Source organism: Mustela nivalis, assembly GCF_964662115.1.
Source record: "Mustela nivalis genome assembly, chromosome: 6".
NCBI classification, from domain to species: domain Eukaryota; kingdom Metazoa; phylum Chordata; class Mammalia; order Carnivora; family Mustelidae; genus Mustela; species Mustela nivalis.
Window position 1 is genome coordinate 53,198,571 of NC_139025.1, and position 25,019 is coordinate 53,223,589.

Below are 25,019 nucleotides of genomic sequence, written 5' to 3' on the forward strand. Positions count from 1 at the left end.
CCTTATAAATTCTCTTCTCCCTGTTCTATCTCTCTCCACCATTCACTTGCCACAGTGCTTCCGAGTTCACCATTAGAAATTCGTTCCTCTCTAGTTCCATCCATGTTGTCGCAAATGGCAAGATTTCATTTCTTTTGATGGCTGTATAGTATTCCATTGTGTATATATACCACATCTTCTTGATCCATTCATCTGTTGATGGACATCTAGGTTCTTTCCATAGTTTGGCTATTGTGGACATTGCTGCATTTTGTCTTTGACACTCACTTAGTAGGCAAAGGTACCTAGGAGGCCTCAGCTAGAAGCTATATTTATAAATCCAACCATCCTGTTTGGGGAAAACATCCGAAAACACTAATAAACTTGGGAAGTTACAGATTAATCAAATAATATCAAAATGATATTGTGGGGTGCCTGGCAGCTCAGTGGGTTAAAGCCTATGCCTTTGGCTCAGGTCATGATCCCAGGGTCGTGGGATGGAGCCCCACATTGGACTCTCTGCTCCGCGGGGAGCCTGCTTCCTCCTCTCTCTCTGCCTGCCTCTCTGCCTACTTGTGATCTCTGTCTCAAATAAATAAATAAAGTCTTTAAAAAAATGACTATATTGTGTTTTTCTGTGGGCTAGCCCCTACCTAGGAACTTTACAATTGTGTTATCCTTTCTTTCTTTCTTTCTTTTTTTTAAAGATTTTATTTATTTATTTGACAGAGATCACAGGCAGGCAGAGAGAGAGGAAGGAAAGCAGGCTCCCCGCGGGGTAGAGAGCCTGATGCGGGGCTCCATCCCAGGGTCCTGGGATCATGACCTGAGCCAAAGGCAGAGGTTTTTAATCCGCTGAGCCACCCAGGTGCCCCTATCATTTATTTCTTGCTATAACCATTTGAGTTTGATTCTTTTTCTTATTTCTATTTCATAGATAAAAAACCTGGCATATGGAGGATAATATAACTGGCTTGATTAAAGTTGGTTATTAGAGTGTTATTCACTTGCCACGATAATTCTGAGTACCAGACCATTCCCCAAAGCAGTGTTTTACAAAGACAAACATTTCTATATTTATATATTTTTTGATCATGGGCTGTGGGTTGAATGTGGTTCTGCTGGATTTGGCTGAGATCAGTTGCATTTACATCTGCTATCTAAATTTTCTCATTCTCCTTGGACTAGCAGCTACCTGGAGGCGTTATTTCTTCTCATGGCAAATCACAAGAGCACAAAAGCATAAGCCAACTCTACAAGCACATTTAAGGTCTCTGTTCATGTCACATCCACTAACATTCATTGGCCAAAGCAGAGCTAGTATCGAAGGGGCAAGAAAGTATATTTACTCACACTGAGAGTACAAAGTGACATGGCAAAGGGTGCGGATGTATAATCCTATTACAGGGGAACTCATAGGGCTAATAATCCAACCAACTTCTAGTTGGGAATGGGGCACTGAGAGAATATGAATCACAGTGTGGGGAGAGGGAGGGAGATAGAGAAAGTGAATTATGATGCATGGTGCACAGTGTGACAGGTCTGGCACAGTGCAGCAAGAGGGGTTCAGACCAAGTGGTGGGCCTGCTAGAAAGGAAAGTAGCATCCTCTCCTCTCCTTTTTCAGAGTCCAAACCAGAGTGTCTAGTTGGGAAATTTATTTATGGTTGTCCCAGCAAATAAGGGGACCATTCAGAGAGAGAGAACAATGGCAGCATAAGACCTTAGGGTCCATTTTGAACCATTCTGTTATCACAACCCAGAGTAGTAGTGGGTTAGGGTTGTAGTTAGGTTTGTAGCAGATTTTGTGATGTTCATTAAAATTCTTAATCTCCTTACTTGTAGCACAAATAATATTTTAAGTAACTTCCCTAAAAAATCCCACTGTTCATAGCAGTGAGGATGCTTCTTAATTTAAGGGCTATATTTTGGATCAGAGTCTGGCCATTGGTTCCTTTGGGGTTTTAATAAGACTTTCTGGGAAAGAGCTGCTGTGTTATTGTCCTAGTTGCCATAGAAAATATGAAGTTATAACAAAATTAATAGCATTTTCAAACATCTTCTAGTTTATAGCCTGGGGAGATGGTCTAACTTTTTCAGAGGAGGAGATGACATTTGTAAGAGGGGTCAGAGCCAGATGATAAAAGGCTTGGGAAGCTATGGTAGAAAGTTTGGACTTTATGTAGAATTTAAGGGAACAAAACAATGGAAGTGAAATGCTAAGACTGATTTTTTTTTTTTTTTTTTTTAAGGATGGCTCTGATAGTGGGAGAGGGAATGACTTTGAGAGGAGACAATGGATGGAAGGAATGGACACTGATTTGGAACTTACTTTGATGTTTTAGGCAAGAGACAGTAAGAGCAATCACATTCTCATTCTTGGGAGCACCCGTTTCAGATATCCTTTTGAGACCATCTGTTCTGAACATTCTCTAGTACTTTCAATTCTAAAACAATAAAATTCTAGAGGGCTTTAGTTGGAAGCACCATCTGATTTTCAGATTGATGCTATTTTTAAAAATGCTTCCTAAAATGCTTGACAAAAAATAGGTGCTTACTGTTTGCTGAATTAAAGGAAAATAATTGCATTCTATAAGCAAACTGCTTGCTTTCTCTCTCTCTCTCTCTCTCTCTGGTTGTTTATAGAAAAAAAATATACCTTGTAGTATACCCAAGAAGAAATAAGCCTCAAGTCTATAAAGTGTATTAGGTTTTCATCTATAAAGGCCATATACCGCCCTTATGCCAGGGAAGGGAGGAATGGTGTGCTGTGTCAAAGGCAGAGTTCCTGTTAGCTGGCCCAACACACATGGAGACCTACATGGAGCCCTTCAATTCAGTCTCAAGCAATATATTCTACCCATACATAGGGCAGAGTGTGGCAGAGTCTGAGAATGTACCTTCTATATTTAATACAACTTGTTCAAGGGTCTGGGGACAACCCTGGAATGTAGCAGAAAGGTCTCCTCCTAGATCCTTCTCCTCATTTTTGAAAGGCAGTCCTCCTCATCCTTGGTAGCACTATCCCAGCTCAGTGATCCAGCTTTGCCCTGAGATTCTTATGGGTCTGGTGTACAGATGCTGTGGCTACACTGGATTAAGGTCTGTTGAAGGGTGCTCAGTGTCTCATTATATATACAGGTTGTGCAATTCCCTCGTAGACATAGTTTCTCATTTAAAAGGGTTTCCTCTTCTATTCATGCCTTTACTCCTTACTTTTTGTCCTTTTACACGACTGGCTGTGTCTCTTTCAGCTATCCTTAGATTTGGCTGATTAATCTCTTATTGGATATTGTGGGGAAGTAGACTCTGTGCCCCAGTTTGGGACTTTGTGGATCTTGGGAAGTTGTAGTTGTGTTCCTGCATCATCAGCTTGCATCAGATTTTGTTTTGGTGTCCTTTTCTTAGCAAATTCAGAACCCAGTGTTATGGAGTAGAGCGCTTTACATCAGCTCCACAAAGGTTAGAATAGTATTGAAATGCCTCTCCTTGACGACTCTGTCCACATCTTTGGCTGTGCTGTAGAAACTGAAAAAGGGATTCTAGCTGATGAACCTCAAAATGTCAGGTCATCACCCAATAACTTTACTGTTTTATCTAATCCTGTGGTAAGACCTGATCTCTCTGTAGAGCTTTTGGCTCTGATCCAAGGTGCCACCCCCCCACCTCAATTTATGTTGACTTATCTCAATATCTGTCTCATAAGCTGCTCGTGTGAGACTGCACTCTTCTGGGCCTTTGCCACTTTCCCTAAACCAGAGGTCACTGGATATGACATATCAGGAAATGGAAAGTGTGGCCAATGGCTTCATTCTTTGTGGCAGCTTTGTGTGTGCTGGGAAAGTATTTCAAAGTATTAACCTATGCACCCCAGGGATCATCTCATCAAATTCTTTCACCTATGACCTAAAGATATTTCCCCTCCCTGGTGCAATCAGATAGACATGGGTCACCCAGATACATAGGCTGTAAACACGCTGCTATTAGACTGAAAAAAGTTGATGGCTTAAGGAGAAATGATTTGAAAACATACTTGTGGAGTTTTGTTCTTCCCAGTTAAATGTTGTTATAGGTGGGGAAAAGTAGGAGAGGAGAAGGAACCATGCAGATGAGTGTATGAGAGGTGATGCCCTGAGGAAAGACCAAATGCTTCCATAGTCTGTTCCTTAGGATATATTCAAAAGACCTAATTATTTTTTCCGGTGATTTATGGTACATATATTACTGGGCCAAACCAAATGCCTTTGAAAAGAGCTGTAGTTTTTCAATTGGTAGGGCCAGTCTTTTCAATGTGCCTTCCTCCATTCACCTCTGTACACTTCATGACTGCTGAGGATACAACTCAGGAGGATACTAGTATCAGTCTGTCAGTTGTACTGCCTTATACTTGGGGACTCATCAATTTGATCATTCCAGATTGTCCCCCCTTTCTATTGGGATGTGCCATAAATTGCCAGAGGTTGGGGCTGGTACAAAAGATCATTTGTATCTAGGTTGCTACATCCATCTGATAACAAATTTTGTCATAAATTTCTTCTTTACTAGTTTAAGGTTGTATACTTCTGACTTAATTTATCATTGTTCTTTTACTACAATAATAACATGCATGAGTCTAAGGATGATTATTATCACAACTCTATAACTCAACTCTCCCAAGCTGTTGCTAGTGCAGCCAGTTTAAAGAATGTGTTATATTAACCTTACTCATGATTATCCTCTTTTTAAGACAATATATAAATAAAAGAAACTGTTCTTGTACAGAAAGAGGAGGCTACAGACATTCCTGAGATCCAATAGTGACTGGAATGATAACCTTAGAGGAAATAAGCCTATAGTTAAAATATGATCAAATGCCTCTCTAATCAGCCATTTGATTCTTTCACCCGTGTGTATATGAGGCTTTTCAATACCAGCTGAGTACTTGGCTAATTGTTCTATGGCGTTACTAGTGAAGTCATCCCTATTGAATATATCCCTTATGGCTTCAATAGACTGTATCTTCATAAAAATGTCTACAGGGTTAAAACTTTTATTTTAAAACTTTAAAATCAAAACTTTGGGGGAGGTAATAACTCCCCAAAGACTCTTTTGAGGAATAGTAATCCTATTTACAGGAGTTGAATCCAGATAGTCTCAAAAATTATCCCAAACTTTGTAAGTAATATAGCAGAATGACCCAAATAATTGCAGATGAAATAATAACTTTGCATTTTCTTTTGGCCAACCAGTAGGGAATCAATGCCATTACTAACACTTTATTTTGTATCTGGATTAACCAGGGTTGGGATTGATGAAACAATCTATAAGCAAAATTAAAAAGCAACCATCTAAAGTAGATTTGGAGGAATTGTTGAGACTTGTTTTCTTGGTCTGTTCTGGGAAACCATAAGGCATGGTTTTAGAGTGCTTTTTTGTGGTACTTTAGTTGTTCTTGTTTTCTTTATTGTTATATTATGTTTATTATCCAGAATCCTGAATGCCTCTATCTACCAATCTCCTAACAGATGGTCCAAAAACTAATGGAGGTAAAACTACACTGAGAAATACTCACACTGAAAATCTGGCCTCTGTAAATTAAACATCTTCAGAGAGAATCACCACAATGGAGAATATCTAGACAGTCTTGATGATTTTTCCTGCAGCTTTGGCTGAGAGAGGATCAAAAGGGGATTGAGAGTTAAAAAAAAAAAAAAAGACTGATAATCCTATGCCATGGTTATGGTTAGAACTGGTTTTAGATCTGTGTAATTAATTAGTGGCAATGGTCAGTAATGAGTAGTGGCTTCACCTCAGTCAACAACTTCTAAGAGTGACCTTTCTAAACAATACAAAAGATACTCTTAAGGGTGATGTAAATTTACTTTGTAATCAATAAGCATTTCCTAAGAATGCTCTATAAGACTATAAGTTTTCTCTCCCTGACCAGCATAGCTCTTCATTACTTAAATAATTGTCAGATTTATCACTGTACCTGTGGTTTTAGATTTTAAATAGTGGTCTCAGTCTTTGGCAGGGGATATGAGACAAATACTGCTCATAGGATCAGTGGAAAATGATGAGATAAGGAAATCACATATGAAGTATTTACTTATGGAAATAACTTCAGACACTAAAATACAGAACTTGTTTTTCCTTTCTTTAGGATCATTTCCACTCAAGATCTCTGAGGACTAGGAAATGTCTAGATAGGATGTAGACCTTTCCAGCTATGAGAAAATATGTTTTACACAAATCAAAAAAATATATCTAAGGCCAATGGATAGAAGATGGAGATTTCTGTGGCAGGAAAGAGTTCAAGGTGCTTTGTGCCTTCCCACAGTCTTGTGCAGAGAGAGGAGAATTTTCTACTTGTTCCATCCTGTTCTAAAGATAACTTCTCACCTCAAATTCTCTTGGAATTAGAGGTATTTAATATAGGCACTGGTGCTAGATTCTCATCTCTGAGAGGCAGAACATACAGCTATAACCAATTGGGAGGAGGACAGTAGAAAATTGGCAGAATGTGTAGCCTGTCAGAGAAGGTAAAGATAAATCCAGTGGAGCCAAGTTTGTCAGAGTTGATAATACTTGGTTTTGAGGTCTAGAGCAGGCTAAAGAATGTAACTATAGGCTGGCTTGGTACCTTGAAGGCTGTCCATTGAGAGGAAGAGATCCTATTCATAGGCTGTAGGCAATTAACTGGGAGCTGAGGTGGAAAACTGCAGCCTTTCTCTTGACACTAAAATGTTGTGGAGAGACTACCCAGCTGAATTTTCAATGACTATCAAAATGGCTATAAAATATAGCTAACAACTGGGTGCTGCCATCACCAGAAGCCAGATTGGTGGGGATGCCAGCATCTGGGGCCAGGAGAAAAGTGAACCATGTGTGTAACCTGTTTCTTACAAGCAGGCTCTCCCTGTCTTTACTGACTTGCTGCCAGGATGAACCATGGGCCAGTTCTCTGGGAATTTTGGGTGAAAAGGACTTAAGGGAAGAAAGCTCAAAGAGAAACCTTTGAGGTGTGACTGAGATATACTTGAATTTCACTGAAAGAGAAGGACCAAGTTTTAACTTAAAGTGACTAAAAAGTATTGTATTTGGCTGTGGTTATCAGAATGAAATAGATTAAATGACCTATTTTGGACAGTCTGGGAGATCAGAGACAAGAACAGTACGTATAGTTTGTAAAATAAGGAGTCTCATTATTGGTGTTGCCATCTTGTTGATCAGTCTTCATTTCATATTTACTTCAACCAGTGACCTGGGACTCACTATCCTATATCACCTGGAACAGCCCTTTTTCAGTCTGTACTCAGTCCTCTGCTGGAAGTCCTACCAGTCTTGATTGAAGCGGCATGGAGTGGCAGGGAACCGACTCAGAATTTCAGTTGGGTTGAGTTTAATGATGTGCAGGGTGGGATGAGACAAAAAGGATGAAAGGGGACCCTGGGTGGCTCAGTTAGTTAAGTGTCTGACTCTTGGTTTTGGCTCAGGCCATAATCTCATGGGTTATAAGATCCGCCCTTAGTTGGTCTCTATGCTCATCGGGGAATCTGCTTGAAGATTCTCTCCCTTTCCCCTTCCCCCTACTCATGCGCACTCTCTCTCTCTCTTTCTCTCTCTCAAATAAATAAATGAAAAAAAAAAAAAAAAAGAATGTAAAGGAGCTAGCCATGTGAAGAGTCATGTCAAATACGGAAGGAATACCGAACAGGAGCGGTCCTTGAATCTGCTCTTTTTATCATGTTCCTTAATCCATCTCAAAAAATATGTTTGGAATCTATCCATGCCTCTAGCATATGCAAAGGTCCTGATGTGGAGAGGAGTGATTGGAGATTTTAGAGCAAGGTGGAGAGTGGTGAAGACATAGATGGGGGTTAGACATTGTAGAAATATTAGACAATATTAGACATTGTAGAAAGCTTAAGGAGTTTCATTTTATTCTAAATGAAACAGGAAGCTATGGAAAGATTTTAAGAAAGGAAATGGCTGGTTAAAAATATGCTTTGGATTACTTTTGCTTCTGCATGTGTGGTGGATTGGAATAGGGCAATGGTGGGAAGAAGAGAGCAGGCAGGAGGCAGTTTCAGTAGTTTAGCTATCTGGCATGCTGCTGGTACAGAGGAACAAATGTGGTGTGGGTAGATCCAAGATATATTTTTGGAGATGGGTTGAAAAGCATGAGAGAAAGGGGGAAATTCAAGGACTCTAGCTTTAGAGTGATAGGGTGCCATCCTACCCAACTAACAGAGATTGGTGAATAATACCATTTTATTTATTTATTTGCTTTTAAATTTTTTTAGTATTAACATATAATGTATTATTTTACCCAGGGGTATAGGTCTGTGAATCATCAGGCTTTATACATCACAGTACTCACGATAGTACATACCTTCCCCAATGTCTATAACCCAGCCACCCTATTCCTACCCCCCCCCCCGTAACCCTCAGTTTGTTTTGTGAGATTAAGAGATTAATCTTAATCTCTAATTTTGTGAGATTAAGAGTCTCTTATGGTTTGTTTCCCTCCTGATCCCATCTTGTTTCATTTTTTCCCTCCCTACCCTCCATGACCCCATGCCCTGCCTCTCAAATTCCTCATATCAGAGAGCTCATATGAAAATTGTCTTTCTCTGATTGACTTACTTCACTAAGCATAATGCCCTCTGGTTCTATCCACATTATTGCAAATGGCAAGATTTCTTTTTTTGATGGCTGCATAGTATTCCATTGTGTATATATGCCACCTCTTCTTTATCCATTCATCTGTTGATGGACATCTAAGTTCTTTCCATAGTTTGGCTATTGTGGACATTGCTGCTATAAACATATAGGTGTACATTCCCCTTCGGATCACTACATTTGTATCTTTAGGGTAAATACCCAGTAGTGTGATTGCTGAGTTGTAGGGTAGCTCTGTTTTCAACTTTGTGAGGAACCTCCATGCTGTTTTCCAGAGTGGTTGCACCAGCTTGCATTCCCACCAACAGTGTAGGAGGGTTCCCCTTTCTCCACATCCTCGCCAGCATCTGTCATTTCCTGACTTGTTAATTTTAGCTGTTCTGACTGGAGTAAGGAGGTATCTCACTGTGGTTTTGATTTGTATTTCCCTGATTCCAAGTGATGTTGAGCACTTCTTCATGTATCTTTTGGCCATTTTGATGTTTTCTTTGCAGAAATGTCTGTTCATGTCTTCTGCCCATTTCTTAATTGGGTTCTTTGTTCTTTGGCTGTTGAGTTTGATAAGGTCTTTATCAATTTTGGGTACTAGCCCTTTATCTGATATGTTATTTGCAAATATTTCCCCCCATTTTGTCAGTTGTTTTTTGGTTTTGTTGACTGTTTCCTTTGCTGTGCAGAAGTTTTGATCTTGATGAGGTCCCAATAGTCCATTTTTGCCCTTGCTTCCCTTGCCTTTGACAATGTTTCTAGGAAGAAGTTGCTGCAGCTGAGGTTGAAGAGGTTGCTGCCTGTGTTCTCCTCAAGGATTTCTTTTTTTCCTCAAGGATTTTGATGGCATTCTGTCTCACACTGAGGTCTTTCACCCATTTGGAGTCTCTTTTTACGTGTGGTGTAAGGAAATGTTCCAGTTTCATTTTTCTGCTTGTGGCTGTCCAATTTTCCCAACACCATTTGTTGAAGGGACTTTTTTCCATTGGACATTCTTTCCTGGTTTGTTGAAGATTAGTTGACCATAGAGTTGAGGGTCCATTTCTGGGTTCCCTATTCTGTTCCATTGATCTATGTGTCTGTTTTTTGTGCCAGTACCAGACTGTCTTGATGATGACAGCTTTGTAATAGAGCTTGAAGTCTGGAATTGTGATGCCTCCAACTTTGGTTTTCTTTTTCACCATTCCTCTGGCTATTCAGGGTCTTTTCTGGTTCCATATAAATTTCAGGATTATTTGTTCCATTTTCTTTGAAAAAAAAAATTGATGGTATTTGGATAGGGATTGCATTAAATGTGTAGATTGCTTTAGGTAGCATAGACATTTTCACAATATTTGTTCTTCCAATCCATATGCATGGAACATTTTTCCATTTCTTTGTGTCTTCCTCAATTTCTTTCATGAGTACTTCATGGTTTTCTGAGTATAGATTCTTTGCATATTTGCCTCTTTGGTTAGGTTTATTTCTAGGTATCTTATGGTTTTGGGTGTAATTGTAAATGGGATTGACTCCTTAATTGATCTTTCTTCTGTCTTGCTGTTCGTGTAAAGAAATGCAACTGATAGGGTGTCTGGGTGGCTCAGGGGGTTAAGGCCTCTGCCTTCGGTCAGGTCATGATCCTGGGGTCCTGGGATCGAGCCCCACATTGGGCTCTCTGCTCAGCAGGGAGCATGCTTCCTCCTCTCTCTCTGTCTGCCTACTTGTGATCTCTGTTTGTCCAAAAAAAAAAAAAAAAAAAAAGCGCAACTGATTTCTGTGCATTGCTTTTATATCCTGACACTTTACTGCGTTCCTATATGAGTTCTAGCAGTTTTGGAGTGGAGTCTTTTGGGTTTTCCACATAAAGTATCATATCGTCTGCAAAGTGTGAGAGTTTGACTTCTTTGCCAATTTGGATGCCTTTTATTTCTTTTTCTTTTCTGATTGCTGAGGCTAGTACTTCTAGTACTATGTTGAATAGCAGTGGTGATAGTGGACATCCCTGCCATGTTCTTGACCTCAGGGGAAAAGCTCTCAGTTTTTCCCCATTGAGAATAATATTTGCTGTGGGTTTTTTTTATAGATGGCTTTGATGATATTGAGGCATGTACCCTCTATCCCTACACTTTGAAAGGTTTTGATCAGGAAGGGATGCTGTACTTTGTCAAATGCTTTTTCAGCATCTCTTGAGAGTGTCATATTGTCCTTGTTCTTTCTTTTATTAATGTATTGTATTAAATTGATTGATTAGGGGATGTTGAACCAACCTTGCAGCCCAGGTCATAGTGAATAATCCTTTGAATGTAGTGTTGGATCCTATTGGCTAGTATTTTAGTGGGAATTTTTGCACCCATGTTCATCAAGGATACTGGTCTGTAATTCTCTTCTTGATGGGGTCTTTACCTGGTTTTGGGATCAAAGTAATGCTGGCATCATAAAATGATCTTGGAAGTTTTCTTTCCATTTCTATTTATTGGGACAGTTTCAGGAAAATAGGGTTTTGTTTTGTTTTGTTTTTAAATTTCTTTTCAGCGTAACAGTATTCATTGTTTTTGCACCACACTCAGTGCTCCATGCAATCCATGCCCTCTCTAATACCCACCACCTGGTTCCCCCAAACTCCTACCCCCCACCCCTTCAAAACCCTCAGATTATTTTTCAGAGTTTTTAGTCTCTCATGGTTTGCCTCCCCTTCCAATTTCCCTCAATTCCCTTCTCCTCTCCATCTCCCAGGAGAATAGGTTTTAATTCTTCTTTAAATGTTTGGTAGAATTCCCCTGGAAAGCTGCCTGGCTCTGGGCTCTTGTTGGGAGATCGTTTTTTTGAGACTTTATTTATTTATTTGACGGAGATTACAAGTAGGCAGAAAGGCAAGCATAGAGAGAGGGGGAAGCAATCTCTCCACTGAGCAGAAAGCCTGATATGGGACTCGATCCCAGGACCCTGAGATCATGACCTAAGGTGAAGGTAGAGGCTTAACTCACTGAGCCACCCAGGTGCACCTTTTGGGAGATTTTTGATGACTGCTTCAATCTTGTTACTGGTTATGGGTCTGTTCAGGTTTTCTATTTCTTCCTGGTTCAGTTTTGGTAGTTTATATGTCTCTAGGGATACCTCCATTTCTTCCAGATTGTCAAATTTGCTTGTGTAGAGTTGCTCGTAATTGGTTCTTATAAGTGTTTGTATTTCTTTGGTGTTACTTGTGATCTCTCCTCTTTCATTCATGATTTCTGCTTCCTGATGGTACATGGGAGAAGAATGACACACAACCAATTCAGCTGCAAGAGAAAGGGAGCAGGTGTCGACAGGCGAAAAGACTGTCACCCTGAACAACCGCTCAGTCTCATACTTATTGGGAAGTAGGTAACAAGCAACAAAGAGGCCAAAGTAGGTTACACATTGACCATGAGTCTTGTAGATAAGTATGAAGAAAGGCAAAATATGTCTGGTCATGTAGTACATGGCCTATAGTTGAGAAAGCCCAAGCAAAAAGGATTGTCTGACTAACAGCAGGTGTTCTCCAGAGAAGGGGAGATATCAGAAAAATGAAGCAGGTGGCATTCCACCCTGCATGGGCCAGGTATTCCTAGCTGCTCAGCTTCCAGGACATATATCATCTTCTCCCCCAGAGGCCTATTAGTACATGCTTTCTTAAGTGTGCTTGGTAACTAGTATAATTTCTCATGGGTTATATTTTAGGTAATACATTGTTCTGAAAGATGGTTAAACACGATTTTATTAATTTGGGTCCTTTCTCTATTCTGTTTGATAATTCTGGCTAGGGATTTATTAATCTTACTAATTCTTTTTATTTCATTGATTTCTGCTCTGATCTTTATGGTTTCTCTTCTCCTGCTGGGTTTAGACTTTCTTTCCTCTTCTTTCTCCAGCTCATTTAGGTGTAGGGTTAGGTTGTATGCTTGAGACCTTTCTTGTTTCTTGAGAAAGGCTTATATCGCTATATACTTTCCTCTCAGGACCACCTTTGCTGTGTCCCAAAGATTTTGAACAATTGTGTTTTCATTTTCATTTATTACCATAATTTTTTTCAATACCTCTTTAATTTCCTGGTTGACCCATTCATTCTTTAGTAGGATGCTCTTTAGTTTCCATGTATTTGAGTTCTTTCCAACTTTCCTCTTGTGATTGAGTTCTAGTTTCAAAGCATTGTGGTCTGAAAATATGCAGGAAATGATCTCAGTCTTTTGGTACCGGTTGAGAACTGATTTGTGACCTAGGATGTGATCTATTCTGGAGAATGTTCCATGTGAACTAGAGAAGAATGTATATTCTGTTGCTTTTGGAATTGAATATTCTAAATATATCTGTAATGTCTGGTCCTGTGTGTCATTTAAAGCCTTATTTTTTTTTAAATTTTTTTTATTTTTTTTTATTTTTTAAAGATTTTATTTATTTATTTGACAGAGAGAAATCACAAGTAGGTAGAGAGGCAGGCAGAGAGAGAGAGGAGGAAGCAGGCTCCCTGCCGAGCAGAGAGCCCGATGCGGGACTCGATCCCAGGACCCTGAGATCATGACCTGAGCCGAAGGCAGCGGCTTAACCACTGAGCCACCCAGGCGCCCCATTTAAAGCCTTATTAAATGACATCTAAATTTCATTGTTATAGTCATATTTTATTCCTTCATTGTATTTAACCTTATTATGTATAACCTATATATGTATTTTTTTCTTTAAAATTTTGGGATACAGTTTCTTCTAATCAAAATATACTATAAATCTAGCATATGGCTTTGTTCTAGTCTCCAACCTAATCACATTCTTTCCTTTTTTTTTCTTTCCTTTTTTCAACCAATTTCTTCTTATCAATTTATTTTTATTTAAATGTCGTTTAAAGCCTTATTTCCTTGTAGATCTGCTTATATCTGTCAATTTGAGTGAGGGGGTGTTAAAGTCCCCTACTATTATTGTATTGTTGTTGTGTTTCTTTGATTTTGTTATTAATTGATTTATATAATTGGCTGCTCCCATATTAGGGGCATAGATATTTAAAATTGTTAAATATTCTTGTTGGACAGACCCTTTGAGTATGATATAGTGTCTTTCCTCATCACAATTCTGAACTCTAGTTCTGACATTACTAATGTCTTTATTGATTGGGTCCCTAGCCGTTGGTACTGCCTCTTGTTCTTTTTTTTTTGTGGTGAGTTTTTCCACCTTGTCATTTTATCCAGATAAGAATAGTTGAATGAGAGAACAAAATACTTAAAGTATAGCAACGACCCCAGAGAATGGTTAGTGTATACTAACCAAATCAGAAGAGACCCAAAACTGGAGGGAGAAGAAAGGGGCAAGAAAAGAAAAAAAAAATGAAGAAAGCCACACACTTGATTTTGGGTATATTTTGCTCTGTTGGAAGAAACTATCTCCCAAATTTTAAAGAAAGAAAAACATACACACACACACACACACACACACACACACATATACACACACACATATGTATGTGTGTGTGTGTGTAAACCTGATGAAAGGATGGAATATGACTGTAAGGATGAAAATTTAAAAAGATTCTAAAAAATAAATTGATAAGAAATTGGTTGAAAAAAGGAAAGAAAAAAAGAGGAAAGAATGTGATTAGGTTGGAGACTAGAACAAAGCCATATGCTAGATTTATAGTATATTTTGATTAATTAGAAGAAATTGTATCCCAAAATTTTAAAGAAAAAAATACATATATAGGTTATACGTAATAAGGTTAAATACAATGAGGGATAAAATATGACTATAACAATGAACATCTAAAAAGATTTTTAAAAAGGTATTGATAAGATAAAATAGTTAAAGTTATAATTGGGAAGAGGAAAAATTAAAACATAGAATAAGAAAAAAATAAAATATAAAAAAATTAACTTTGATAGACTAAAGGATCATGGGAAAAAAGCCATGAATTCTATGTATTGCTTTCCCCTGGCTCTGGAGTTCTGCAGTTCTCAGTGATTGGTGAACTTGGTCTTGGCTGGATGTTCTTACTGATCTTCTGGGGGAGGGGCTTGTTGCCCTGCAAATGTCTTTGTCCCAGGCAGAATTGCACCACCATTACCAGGGGCCAGGCTAAGTAATCTGCTCAGTTTCAGTCTCGGTAGCTTTTGTTCCCTGAATGCTTTCTGTACAGCTTTGGAGGACGGGAATGAAAATGGCAGCCTCCCAATCTCCAGCCCTGTAGGAGCCGAGAGCTCAGGGCCCCACTCCTCAGTGTGCTCACAGAGAAAAGCAGTCAGTCACTCCTGTCTTCCTAGTCTCTAGCCACACTCTGTGCTCACCCAGCCTGTGACTGAGGACTGTCTGTCTCTGGTGCACAGCCCCGTTTGGAGTCTCCAAATCCAGCTGACTCCTGCAGCAAGCTTTTGTGCAGCTCCTCCCGGAGGAGGAAGGTGAGTCTCCCTGGATCTGCTGTTTGTTGGGTCCCTGCCCAAAGAGCAGTGGCATGACTGTGCCAGTGGATCACAGTTTAAGGTAACCCCGAGCTGAAAGAGCACTCCTTGGCTCTGTCTCTGTAGCCAGCTTCCCTGGTCCCATACCTGAGAGTGCTGCCACACTCAGATTCCTGGGGGTCCTTTTGTGTCCCCGAGGGTCCTGAGACAATACTGTCCCTGTGATGGCTCCGCCCCCTGTTTACCCTCTGGAGTGACGTCCTTCAGTGGAGCAGACTTCTAAAAGTTCTGATTTTGTTCTCTGCTCCTCTCTCATTGTGGGGAGCCGGCCCCTCCCTCTGTGGTCTTTATTCCTGAGTGGTGCCTTGAATTCACTGCTCCAAACATCTTACCTTCCAAAAAGTGGTTGATTTTCTGTTCTTAGAATTGCTGCTCTTCTTCTCTTCTCTCTCCTGTAGCTGTTCAGAATGGTTTGATAACTACCCAGCTGAGTTCCCGGAACCTGACGATATTTAGAGGTCTCCTACTACTCTGCCATCTTGCTCCTCTTAAGAATCCCATTTTTAACATGTTAAGTCTGAGATGTTCATAAGACCCTCAAGTAATGATTCCAAATGGGCTATTTTTATCTGAGTGTGGGGCTCACAAACAAAGATCTGATGTAGAGATGTAATTTTGGAAATCACTAGCACACGAATAATCTATAAATCTGTGAAAATTGATGAGATCACTTAGAGAATGAAGATGGAGAAGAGTGCTTACGAGTAACCACTTGGACACTTCAAAATTTAGAGATAGGGGAGGAAGAGTCTGAAGTAGTTGGAGGAGAAACGATCAGTGAGAAAACCTGGAGAGTGGACTCATAGAAACCAAGAGAAGAGATAGATTATTTCTGAGAAATAATTCTAGAAGAGCAAATAAGATGAGAACAGAGAAAGTCTACTGAATTTTGCAGCTCTGGTTTTGGTATTTCAATATAAGTGGTTGGTTAATTTTTTTGCTCTTTTAGGTTTTTTGTTTTGTTTTGTTTTAGATTTTATTTATTTATTTGACAGACAGAGATCACAAGTAGGCAGAGAGGCAGGCAGAGAGAGAGGAGAATCAGACAGAGAGAGAGGGGGAAGCAGGCTCCTTGCTGAGCAGAGAGCCTGATGCGGGGCTTGATCCCAGGACCCTAAGATCATGACCTGAGCTGAATGCAGAGGCTTAACCCACAGAACCACCCAGGCGCCCCTATTCTTTTAGTTTTTAAACTATTTATTGATAAGGTAACAAAATGAGAGATAGTCTATTATGGTATCATTGCCTACTCAAACAGAAAATTTTAGACCCTTTATTGTACATGAGAAATTTTTATAGATGACCGGCTTTATATTGTTTAATGAATAATTCTTGGGATTTAGCAACTAAGTAATTATAGGGTATTCCAATGAAGCTCCTGAATTCAGCAATTTTTAAAGGGTGGAAATTTCTAGCCCTCATGTCAAGAGGAGTAATTTTAAAATATTGGGAGATTTAGCATACACCTCACATTATACCAGGTGGCAATCCTGGATTTTACCTAAGTGTAAAGTCAGCCTTCTTTATGGACTCAATCTGGTAATAATGATAGAAACACATGAATGAAGGCTGAATAAAATAGCATCTATGTTGTACTGATGCATTTTTGTTTTGTTGAATTAAAATGAAAAGAAAGGCCTAAATTACATTTTGAAACCCATTTGTTGATGAAAGAGAATTAGGTTAGAGGCAATTACCTGTCACTTCTTTTTGGAGGCATGGCTTGAAGATCTCTTAAGTAGAAACTGTCTGGCAGTTCTGCCTCATAAGAAGGGGGGCAATGAAAATGACAGGTGGGAATGCTCTCTGGATGACCTGGGGTCTGAAGTGGGTCTTATTAATGACATATTAATAGGTCCTTGTAACAAACACCCAGCTCAAATGGAAGGGAGGCCAGTACCCATAGACCCAATACTTTCTTCTACCTAATGGACTCTTGAATTCCTGAGCCCTTTGGTTCTGAATTCTTTGGTTGCTCTACTATAAAAGAGTAATGGTAGAAATGTATTCTCTTTTGTTTTTTTTTTTTTTCAGATTACAAATAAACTTTCTTTTCTTTTTTTCTTTATTGTCAAGTAAACTGAAATATTAGCATTGAAAGCTTTTTCCTTCTCTTTAGATGTTAGCTCTTGTGAATTTATAATCGCCTATACTTAAACACTGTGCATAACACAAACCCACCTCAAGCTGCTGACAATTGATTACTTAACAAGCTGAATTCAGTTTGGTTTTGCTTCTGAGCATTGACCAAGACTTCGCTTCCTGGAACATATAAGCTCTATTGGTAGCATCTCTCTTAATTAAAAATGAAGTCTTGAAGTGTTAAAATGTATAAAGACACACACATATACTTACATATTTTGATAATATTTATGTGTTTCTAGCTAGATTGGGATAAATTATTCTAATTATTCTATTCAATTTAGTCTTTCATTTAGCTTGCTTTGTGAATAGAAGAACACTTTATTTTTTAATTTTTATTTGAGTATAGGTGATACACAATCTTACATTAGTTTCAGGTGTACAACTTGGTGCTTTGACAGGTTTATACATTATGCAATGTTCACCACACCTGTAGCTACCATCTGTCCTTTTAAATCCCTATTACAATATCATTGATTGTCTTCTTTATGCTCTGCCTTTTATTCCCATGACTTACTCATTCCATAAGAAGAGGCATGGATCTCTCACTCCCCTTCATCCATTTAGCCCAGCTCTTCACCCCTTTTCCCTTTGGAAACCATCAATTCTTTATATTTTTAGTTCCGATTATGCTTTTCGTTTATTCACTTTTTTTAGATTCCATTTATGAGTGGAATCATATGATATTTGTCTTTCTCAGGCCAATAGACTCATGAAAAGATGCTCAACATCACTAATGATCAGGGAAATGCAAATCAAAACCACAATGAGATATCACTTCACATGTTAGGATGGTTAAAATAAAAAGTAAGGGAAACACTTAACATTATACTCTCCAGATCCATCCATGTTGCAAATGGCAATATTTCTTTCATTTTTTTAAACAGTTGAGTAGTATTCCATTATGTATATGTGAGTGTGTGTGTATACACACACACACACACACACACACACACACACACACACACACATGTATGTGTATATATATACACATACACACTTCTTCTTTACCCATTCTTGGGGTTGTTTCCATATCTTGGTTGTTGTAAATAATGCTACAGTAAACATAGTGGTGCATTTATCTTTGAACTCAGATAAAGACAAATACCATATGATTTCCTGCATGTGGAATTTAAGAAACAAAACAAATGAACAAAGAAGAAAGGAGGAAAAAAACCGCACACTCTTAAATATAGAGAACAAACTGGTAGTTACCAGAAGGGAGATGGGGAAGAAAATGGGTGACATAGGTGAAGGGGATTAAGAGTACACTTACTGTGATGAGCCCTGAATAATGTGTAGAATTGTTGAATCACTGTATTGCACATCTGAACCTAGCACTGTGTGTTAATTATACTGGAATTAAAAAATAATTAATAGCAGCAATGTCCACAATAGCCAAACTGTGGAAAGGGCCAAGATGCCCTTTGATAGACAAATGGATAAAGAAGATGTGGTCCATGTATACAATGGGATATTACTCAGCCATCAGAAAGGTTGAATACCCAACTTTTGCATCAACATGGATGTGACTGGAGGAGATTATGTTGAGTGAAATAAGTCAAGCAGAGAAAGTCCATTATCATATGGTTTCACTTACTAATGGAATATAAGGAATAACATGGAGGACATTAGGAGAAGGAAAGGAAAAGTGGAGGGCGGGAATCAGAGGGGGACATGAATCACGAGAGACTATGGACTCTGAGAAACAAACTGAGGGGAGGGGGGTAGCGGAATGGGCGAGCCTGTATTAAGGGTATTAAGAAGAGTATTAAGGAGGGCATGTATTGTAAGGAGCACTGGGTGTTATATGTAAACAATGAATCTTGGAACACTACATCGAAAACTAATGATGTATCATATGGTACTAACATAACACAATAAAAATTAAAAAATAATTTAAAAAAAGACAAGAAGCAACAAATGTTGGTGAAGATGTGGAGAAAAATGAACCCTTATGCAATATTGGGGGGAATGTAAGTTGGTACAGCCACTGTGTAATGCTTCCATAAGGGGTAGAAAGAAGAGTGATATAGGATTTGGTATCTGATCTCATAGATAGGGCTTTGAATGCTTCAAAAAAAGAAGAATTAACAAATTGTGTTTTTATTAATCTGGAAACCTTGACTTTGTGAGGTGAGAAATTTATACAAATAGAGAATGTGTTGGTAATTCAATTTCCTGATTTTTGAAGTATTTTATTGCAGAACTGAGTGTGAAGGCAGAGCTGGCTGCTCTTTAGATGCATGGCTGGCTTAGGCAATAGAGGGTGGACATGCTTAGAGTATCAGCAAAGAACAATCTGCTTCTAATATAGTAAAGAGATTCTGAACCTGAGCTTTGCAAGGAGAACTTTTAAACATCAGCTATTTAGGGGCACATGAATGGCTCAGTCATTAAGCATATGCCTTTGGCTCAGGTCATAATCCCAGGCTCTGTCATGGGGCTCCCTACTCAGTGGGAAGCCAGCTTCTCCCTCTCCTACTCCCCCTGCTTGTGTTCCCTCTCTCACTGTATCTCTCTCATCAAAATAAATAAATAAAATCTTTTAAAAAGGCTATTTTAGGGGCACCTGGGTGGCTCAGTGGGTTAAGCCTCTGCCTTCAGCTCAGGTCATGGTCTAAGGGTCCTGAGATCGAGCCCCTCATCAGGCTCTCTGCTCAGCAGGGAACCTGCTTCCCCCTCTCTCTCTGCCTGCCTCTCTGCCTACTTGTGATCTCTGTCTGTCAAATAAATAAATCTTTAAAAAATTTTTTTTAAAAAGGCTATTTTAATTTTTGTGTATATGTAATTAGTTTCTGTGTCATTTGAAAAATTATATATGATGTGTTTAATCTCATCAGTGTTTATACTTCCAAAGAACCTAATCTGGTCCTTGATTGACTGATGGTCATTCTCCATAGTGACATTTGGAGGGATGGCAGGGTATTTTACCTAAAAATATCTAATAAAGACTTTCAGTCTCAGACATTGTCTTCTGAAGTTCTCTGTAACATGTAAGTGTAAAGAAGTGGAGAATTTATTTGCCAGTATTTTGGTGTGTGTGTGTGTGTGTGTGTGTGTGTGTGTGTGTGTTTCTTATAAGGGGGCAGGATGGGGTGGGGAGCTTCTGATTCTCATGAGAGTAATAAACATGGCAAGGGATGAATTACATTTCCCAAGTCGCTGTGACAGGATTACATTCTTAATACCCTAGGTTTAGTATTTAATACCTATGGAGCATCTCCTTGGTACTTGGAGTGTAAGTATGCTGGATTAGGTAGATGCCATTTAGAGAGTTAAGATGACTTAAATATACCTTTATGTATGTAATCACCAAAGCAATGTTCAGTTATTGTAGAAACCTTGTAAATCTGTAAAGGTATGAAAAAGAAAATAAAAATTTACTCACTATTCCACCACCCAGAGATAGTTGCTGTTAATTAATTAATACACATAGCTATATGTGTATCTAGAAGGTGTTGTGATGGGCTGCTTGGATTCCCCTCTCTATGACATATATTTTTATAATAAAAGACTAAAAATGTTTTTTGTGCTTTTACATTTGTACTATAGTTATATTTTAAGCCAAGCTTTAAAATTTTTGTATTACCATAGTGCCTGATATGGTGCTATCCATAAGTTGTCAAGTATTTAGGGATGATTTTTTCCATTATAATCCTATTTTAGTATGTATGTATGTATGTATGTATGTATTTAAAACTATCTTATTTATTTATTTGAGATGGGAGTGAAAGAGAGAGAGCCCAAGCTGGGGGTAGGGCAACAGAGGGAGAGGGAGAAGCAAGCTCCCCACGGAGCAAGAAGCCTGATGTGGGGCTCAATTCTAGGACCCTGGGATCATGACCTGAGCTGAAGGCAGTTACTGAACTGACTGAGCCACCCATGTGCCCCCATTTTAGTTTTTAAATGTCCCCCAAAATATTCATCATCATATAAGCTTGCTTTATAGCAAATTTTATTGAGTAGCTCATTTGCTATCCAGTTATCTATCTCTGGCTATCTCTGGGCTGTCTCTGGTTAGAACACTTAGAACTGAGAGTTTGGTGTGGCTAAATAGACTTTTGTCATTCTGATATTTGATTTTTTGGTAACTGGTCTAGTTCCAGGTACATAACTGAAGAAGCATTCATTTGTACACTGACATTTGTTTTGTTTCTTCATGATTTTGAACACTTGCAAATATAAATGACTCACTTGTTACGTTTCTTATTAAGCTTCTTCTTATCTTACCCATGCAATTATAGATGGAAAGATGCCAATAGTTCCATAGTTGCAGTTCACTTGAACTTTGGGTTAGAAGGGAAAACAGGGCCATTTTTGGCCATTATAACTAAAAATTAAAATGAATAAAGTTCTGAGGAAAAAGAACAAAAGAACAATAATATGAGCATTTATGGTCTTCATGAAATTGAAAAGGAAAGGCTCTCAGAAAACAATCCAATTAAACTGTGAGACATGAGATAAGCTTTTTAGAAGGTGATAGTTACTGCAATTCTCAGACAATTCAATTTTAGTTAGGAATAAATGGTGAACCTGTTAGTTTTGTCACATAAAATATGAATATTCTACTATCCTCTTTCAGGATGGATTTCAAACCATAGTAAAACTTCTCAAGACATTAAATATAAAATTGGATTTTAAAATGCATGCTCTCCTGAGTGTGCATCTGTGTTCCAACAATTTAGCTAATCTATATTAGAATGTAATAACTTGAGTCAACAAGACTGATGAATGCCTTATAAGTGCAATCACACAGTGATAAAGAGACATGGCTTCTGACTATTTTGTGTAGTAGATTTCTACTTTTTCCTTTTATAGTCTGGACAAAAGTAAACTAATGAGATTTCTTTTTTTTTTTTTTTTTGAGAATGTATTTTTAACAGGCATCTTCCTTTCAAAGATTTCTTTCCCACTTACCGATTATATTTTTATTTAATTCCTATGTATTTTCTTCCTTTAATTGACTAGTTTTCACTGTTCTTAATAAAAAGGATTTTTCATGCAATTTCCCAGAACCCCATGATATATTTTAATGACTGAAATACAACAGAAGTGGAGCATAAACAGCAAGATCAGGAGTCCTTTGTGCCCTCATCTTTTCTTCCTCTCAGGTTTCACATTTCTCCCACTGCCCTGTGTGGGGAGAAAACTGTAGGTCCTTAGGCCTAGAACAAATTAACTTCAGGACAATATGGGTGCTTCATGGAGATGCAAGGCAGCATAATAATCATGTAACTTAAAAACCTATATGGCAAAACAAGAACATTCAGATTGTTTTAAACGTGGAAACTTCAGTGTTTTTGTTTTCCTTTTATTCAGTGTACTAGATGGATATGAAATAAATAAACTCTCCTGGGAGGGTTTGATGATTAACTCTCTCTGCTTGTGAGGACTGGAAAACTCACTGTTTGGTGGCCAAATTGTATGTTCATCATTTATTCAACAACTCTTTGAGTATCTACCACATGTCAGGCATTGTTCTAGGTACTAGTTTGCATTTCATGCAAATGAAAAGAGATGTATGAGGAGAAATGTATAGGGAGAGCTATACAATTAGAAATACAAATATCTGATTTCAAAAATGTGCTGTGAAAAAAAAATAAGGGAGTGAAGGTTGAAGGACTATAGGCTCCTAAGAAGGAGACTATTTTAGGTAATGATTTAGGCTCTGGGTTTAATCAGTTATTGTCTTTGTCTCTTCAGACTGCTATAGACTGAGTGCCTTATAAACAACAAATATTTCTCACAGTTCTGGAAGCTGGGAAGTCTGAGATCATGGCAGATTGGGTGTCTGGTGAAAGCCTACTTCCTAGGTGGCTGTCTTTTTGCTGTAACATCACATGGTAGAAGTGGCTAGGGAGCTCTGTGGAGTCTCTTTTTGAGAGCACAGTCCTATTCATGAAGCTTCCACCCTCGGGACTTAATCAAGTCCCAAAGTCCCCACTTTTTGGTACCATCACACTGAGCATTAGTTTTTAACATAACTCAGCCATATCAGTTAGACCATAGCAGCCACCAAAGTGTTTTATTAAAAAGGAGGGGTGATAGGGTTTGAGGGAAGAGGCAGGGTGTCCTGGAGAAGCTGGAGGGAGCATGGGGACACCTGAAACTAAAAAGAAAGAGATCTTTGAGCACTGCTTCTAGAATGTACTATCCTTGGCTATATTTCAAAGATGTAGTCAGGGGGCGCCTGGTGGCTCAGTTGGCTAAGTATCCAGCTCTTGATTTCAGCTTAGGTCATGATCTCAGTGTTGTGAGATGAAGTTTTTGTCAGACTCTGCGCTGGGTGTAGTGCTTTCTTAAGATTCTCTCTGTCCCTCCCCTACTCATGTGCATGCCCCCTTTCTCTCTCTAAAAAACAAAACAAAAAACAAAACACCCCCCCCCCAAAAAAAAACCCCAAAACAAAAAACCAGAATACAGAGGGGATGTTGTGTGAGCAGGGAGGCAACATCAAGTGCTGGTTTTCCAGCCTCAGTAGACTTTCATGTCCCATTTGTGGCAAACGAAGCTGTAGGGGGCTGCTGAATTTGGAGTAGACCATGAAGGCCCGCTCACAGGCATGACCTGTTTGAGGAGATGACCAATGGCCAGAACAGTCTTCCACTGTACCACTGTTAATTAAGACTATAAAGCATTGGCTTAACCTTGAGAGTGTTGTGGGAGCCACAAGAATACCTCAAGTTTCTGCTGGCCAGAAATTATATTGGTCTATGGTAAATAGAAGTGATTTTTTTCACATGTGAATTTGTTGACTGAGATTTATATTGGCTATATTTAAATGACTTTCCCAAGCTCCAGTTCACCCCTTTCTATCCACTCTAGTCTCATCCTACTCAATTGGTAAGCACATTTATTTGCCCATTTTAACCTGAATGTTATTTGAACAATCTTGCTCTCAGAAGTTTACCAAAGATTTGATCTTTCATGGCAGTATTTCAGCAGCTCAAGAAAAATTCACTGGGGTGAAAGTTAATTTTATTGCTTAATTTTATTTTACATGTTAAATTGCCACCTGTCTTTAAGGAAACCTAAATTTAAGTCTTAATTTTTAAACAATTACTGTTTCTTTTGAAATCAGACGATGGAGAAATAGATTGCTTTTTTTTTTTAAAGATTTTATTTATTTATCAGAGAGAGAGGGGGGCAGAGAGCAAGCACAGGCAGTCAGAATGGCAGGCAGAGGCAGAGGGAGAAGCAGGCTCCCTGCCGAGCAAGGAGCCCGATGTGGGACTCGATCCCAGGACGCTGGGATCATGACCTGAGCCGAAGGCAGCTGCTTAACCAACTGAGCCACCCAGGCGTCCCTAGATTGCTTTTGATGTCATTTTTTTATTCTAGGAGGTCAATGTGTATCTATTTTTTGGCAGCTTTGAAATTTGAGAAAAAAAGGTCTAAATGACAATTCTTATCTCTCTTATAAAAATGGTTGTGAAGTTTCTATGCCAATATTTATGATTTTACCAAAATGTTTATGGGTAATGACCCATTGGATTATAGCATTAAAAATATGATTAGAAATATTGTGTGAAAAACCAAGGTTGATATTTTACTGAACTGTTATGAAAACTTTTCTTCCTCTTCTTTCCTTGCAATGGGATGCTGAAGTTTTTTAGTTTGCCTGAAATAGGAATTGAAGCTGTGTCCCCTTCTCATTCTAACTCTTGATATGTTGACTCAGTAATGGATAGAGTCAGATAGTGAGGGATACTATGAGACATTTCTCTAACTTCTCTAACAATAGAAGTTCTACTTGTCTTAGGCCCCAGCTAAAGTGTAACCTCCTATGTGAAACCTTTTCCAGATCCCTCTG

At 38.7% G+C, this 25,019-nt stretch overlaps 1 protein-coding gene across 8 annotated transcripts in view; it reads left to right on the forward strand.

Annotated features, from left to right (window-relative positions):
• Positions 1–25,019, forward strand: part of LOC309867026 (uncharacterized protein) — a 173,056-nt gene that overhangs the window by 52,205 nt on the left and 95,832 nt on the right. For 4 of the 8 annotated variants that reach the window (XR_014312931.1, XM_082735249.1, XM_082735248.1 and 1 more), the window contains exon 2: positions 2,231–2,333. The exons of 3 other annotated variants lie outside the window; for them this stretch is intronic. Coding sequence is in view for 3 of the 5 variants with exons in the window: in XM_082735249.1 (XP_082591375.1) it covers positions 2,231–2,315 (85 nt within the window). In the remaining 2 variants the exon portion in view is untranslated. Of the gene's footprint in view, positions 1–2,230; positions 2,334–25,019 lie in introns of those variants that run through there. One more of the 8 variants, XR_014312932.1, reaches the window with a different exon arrangement.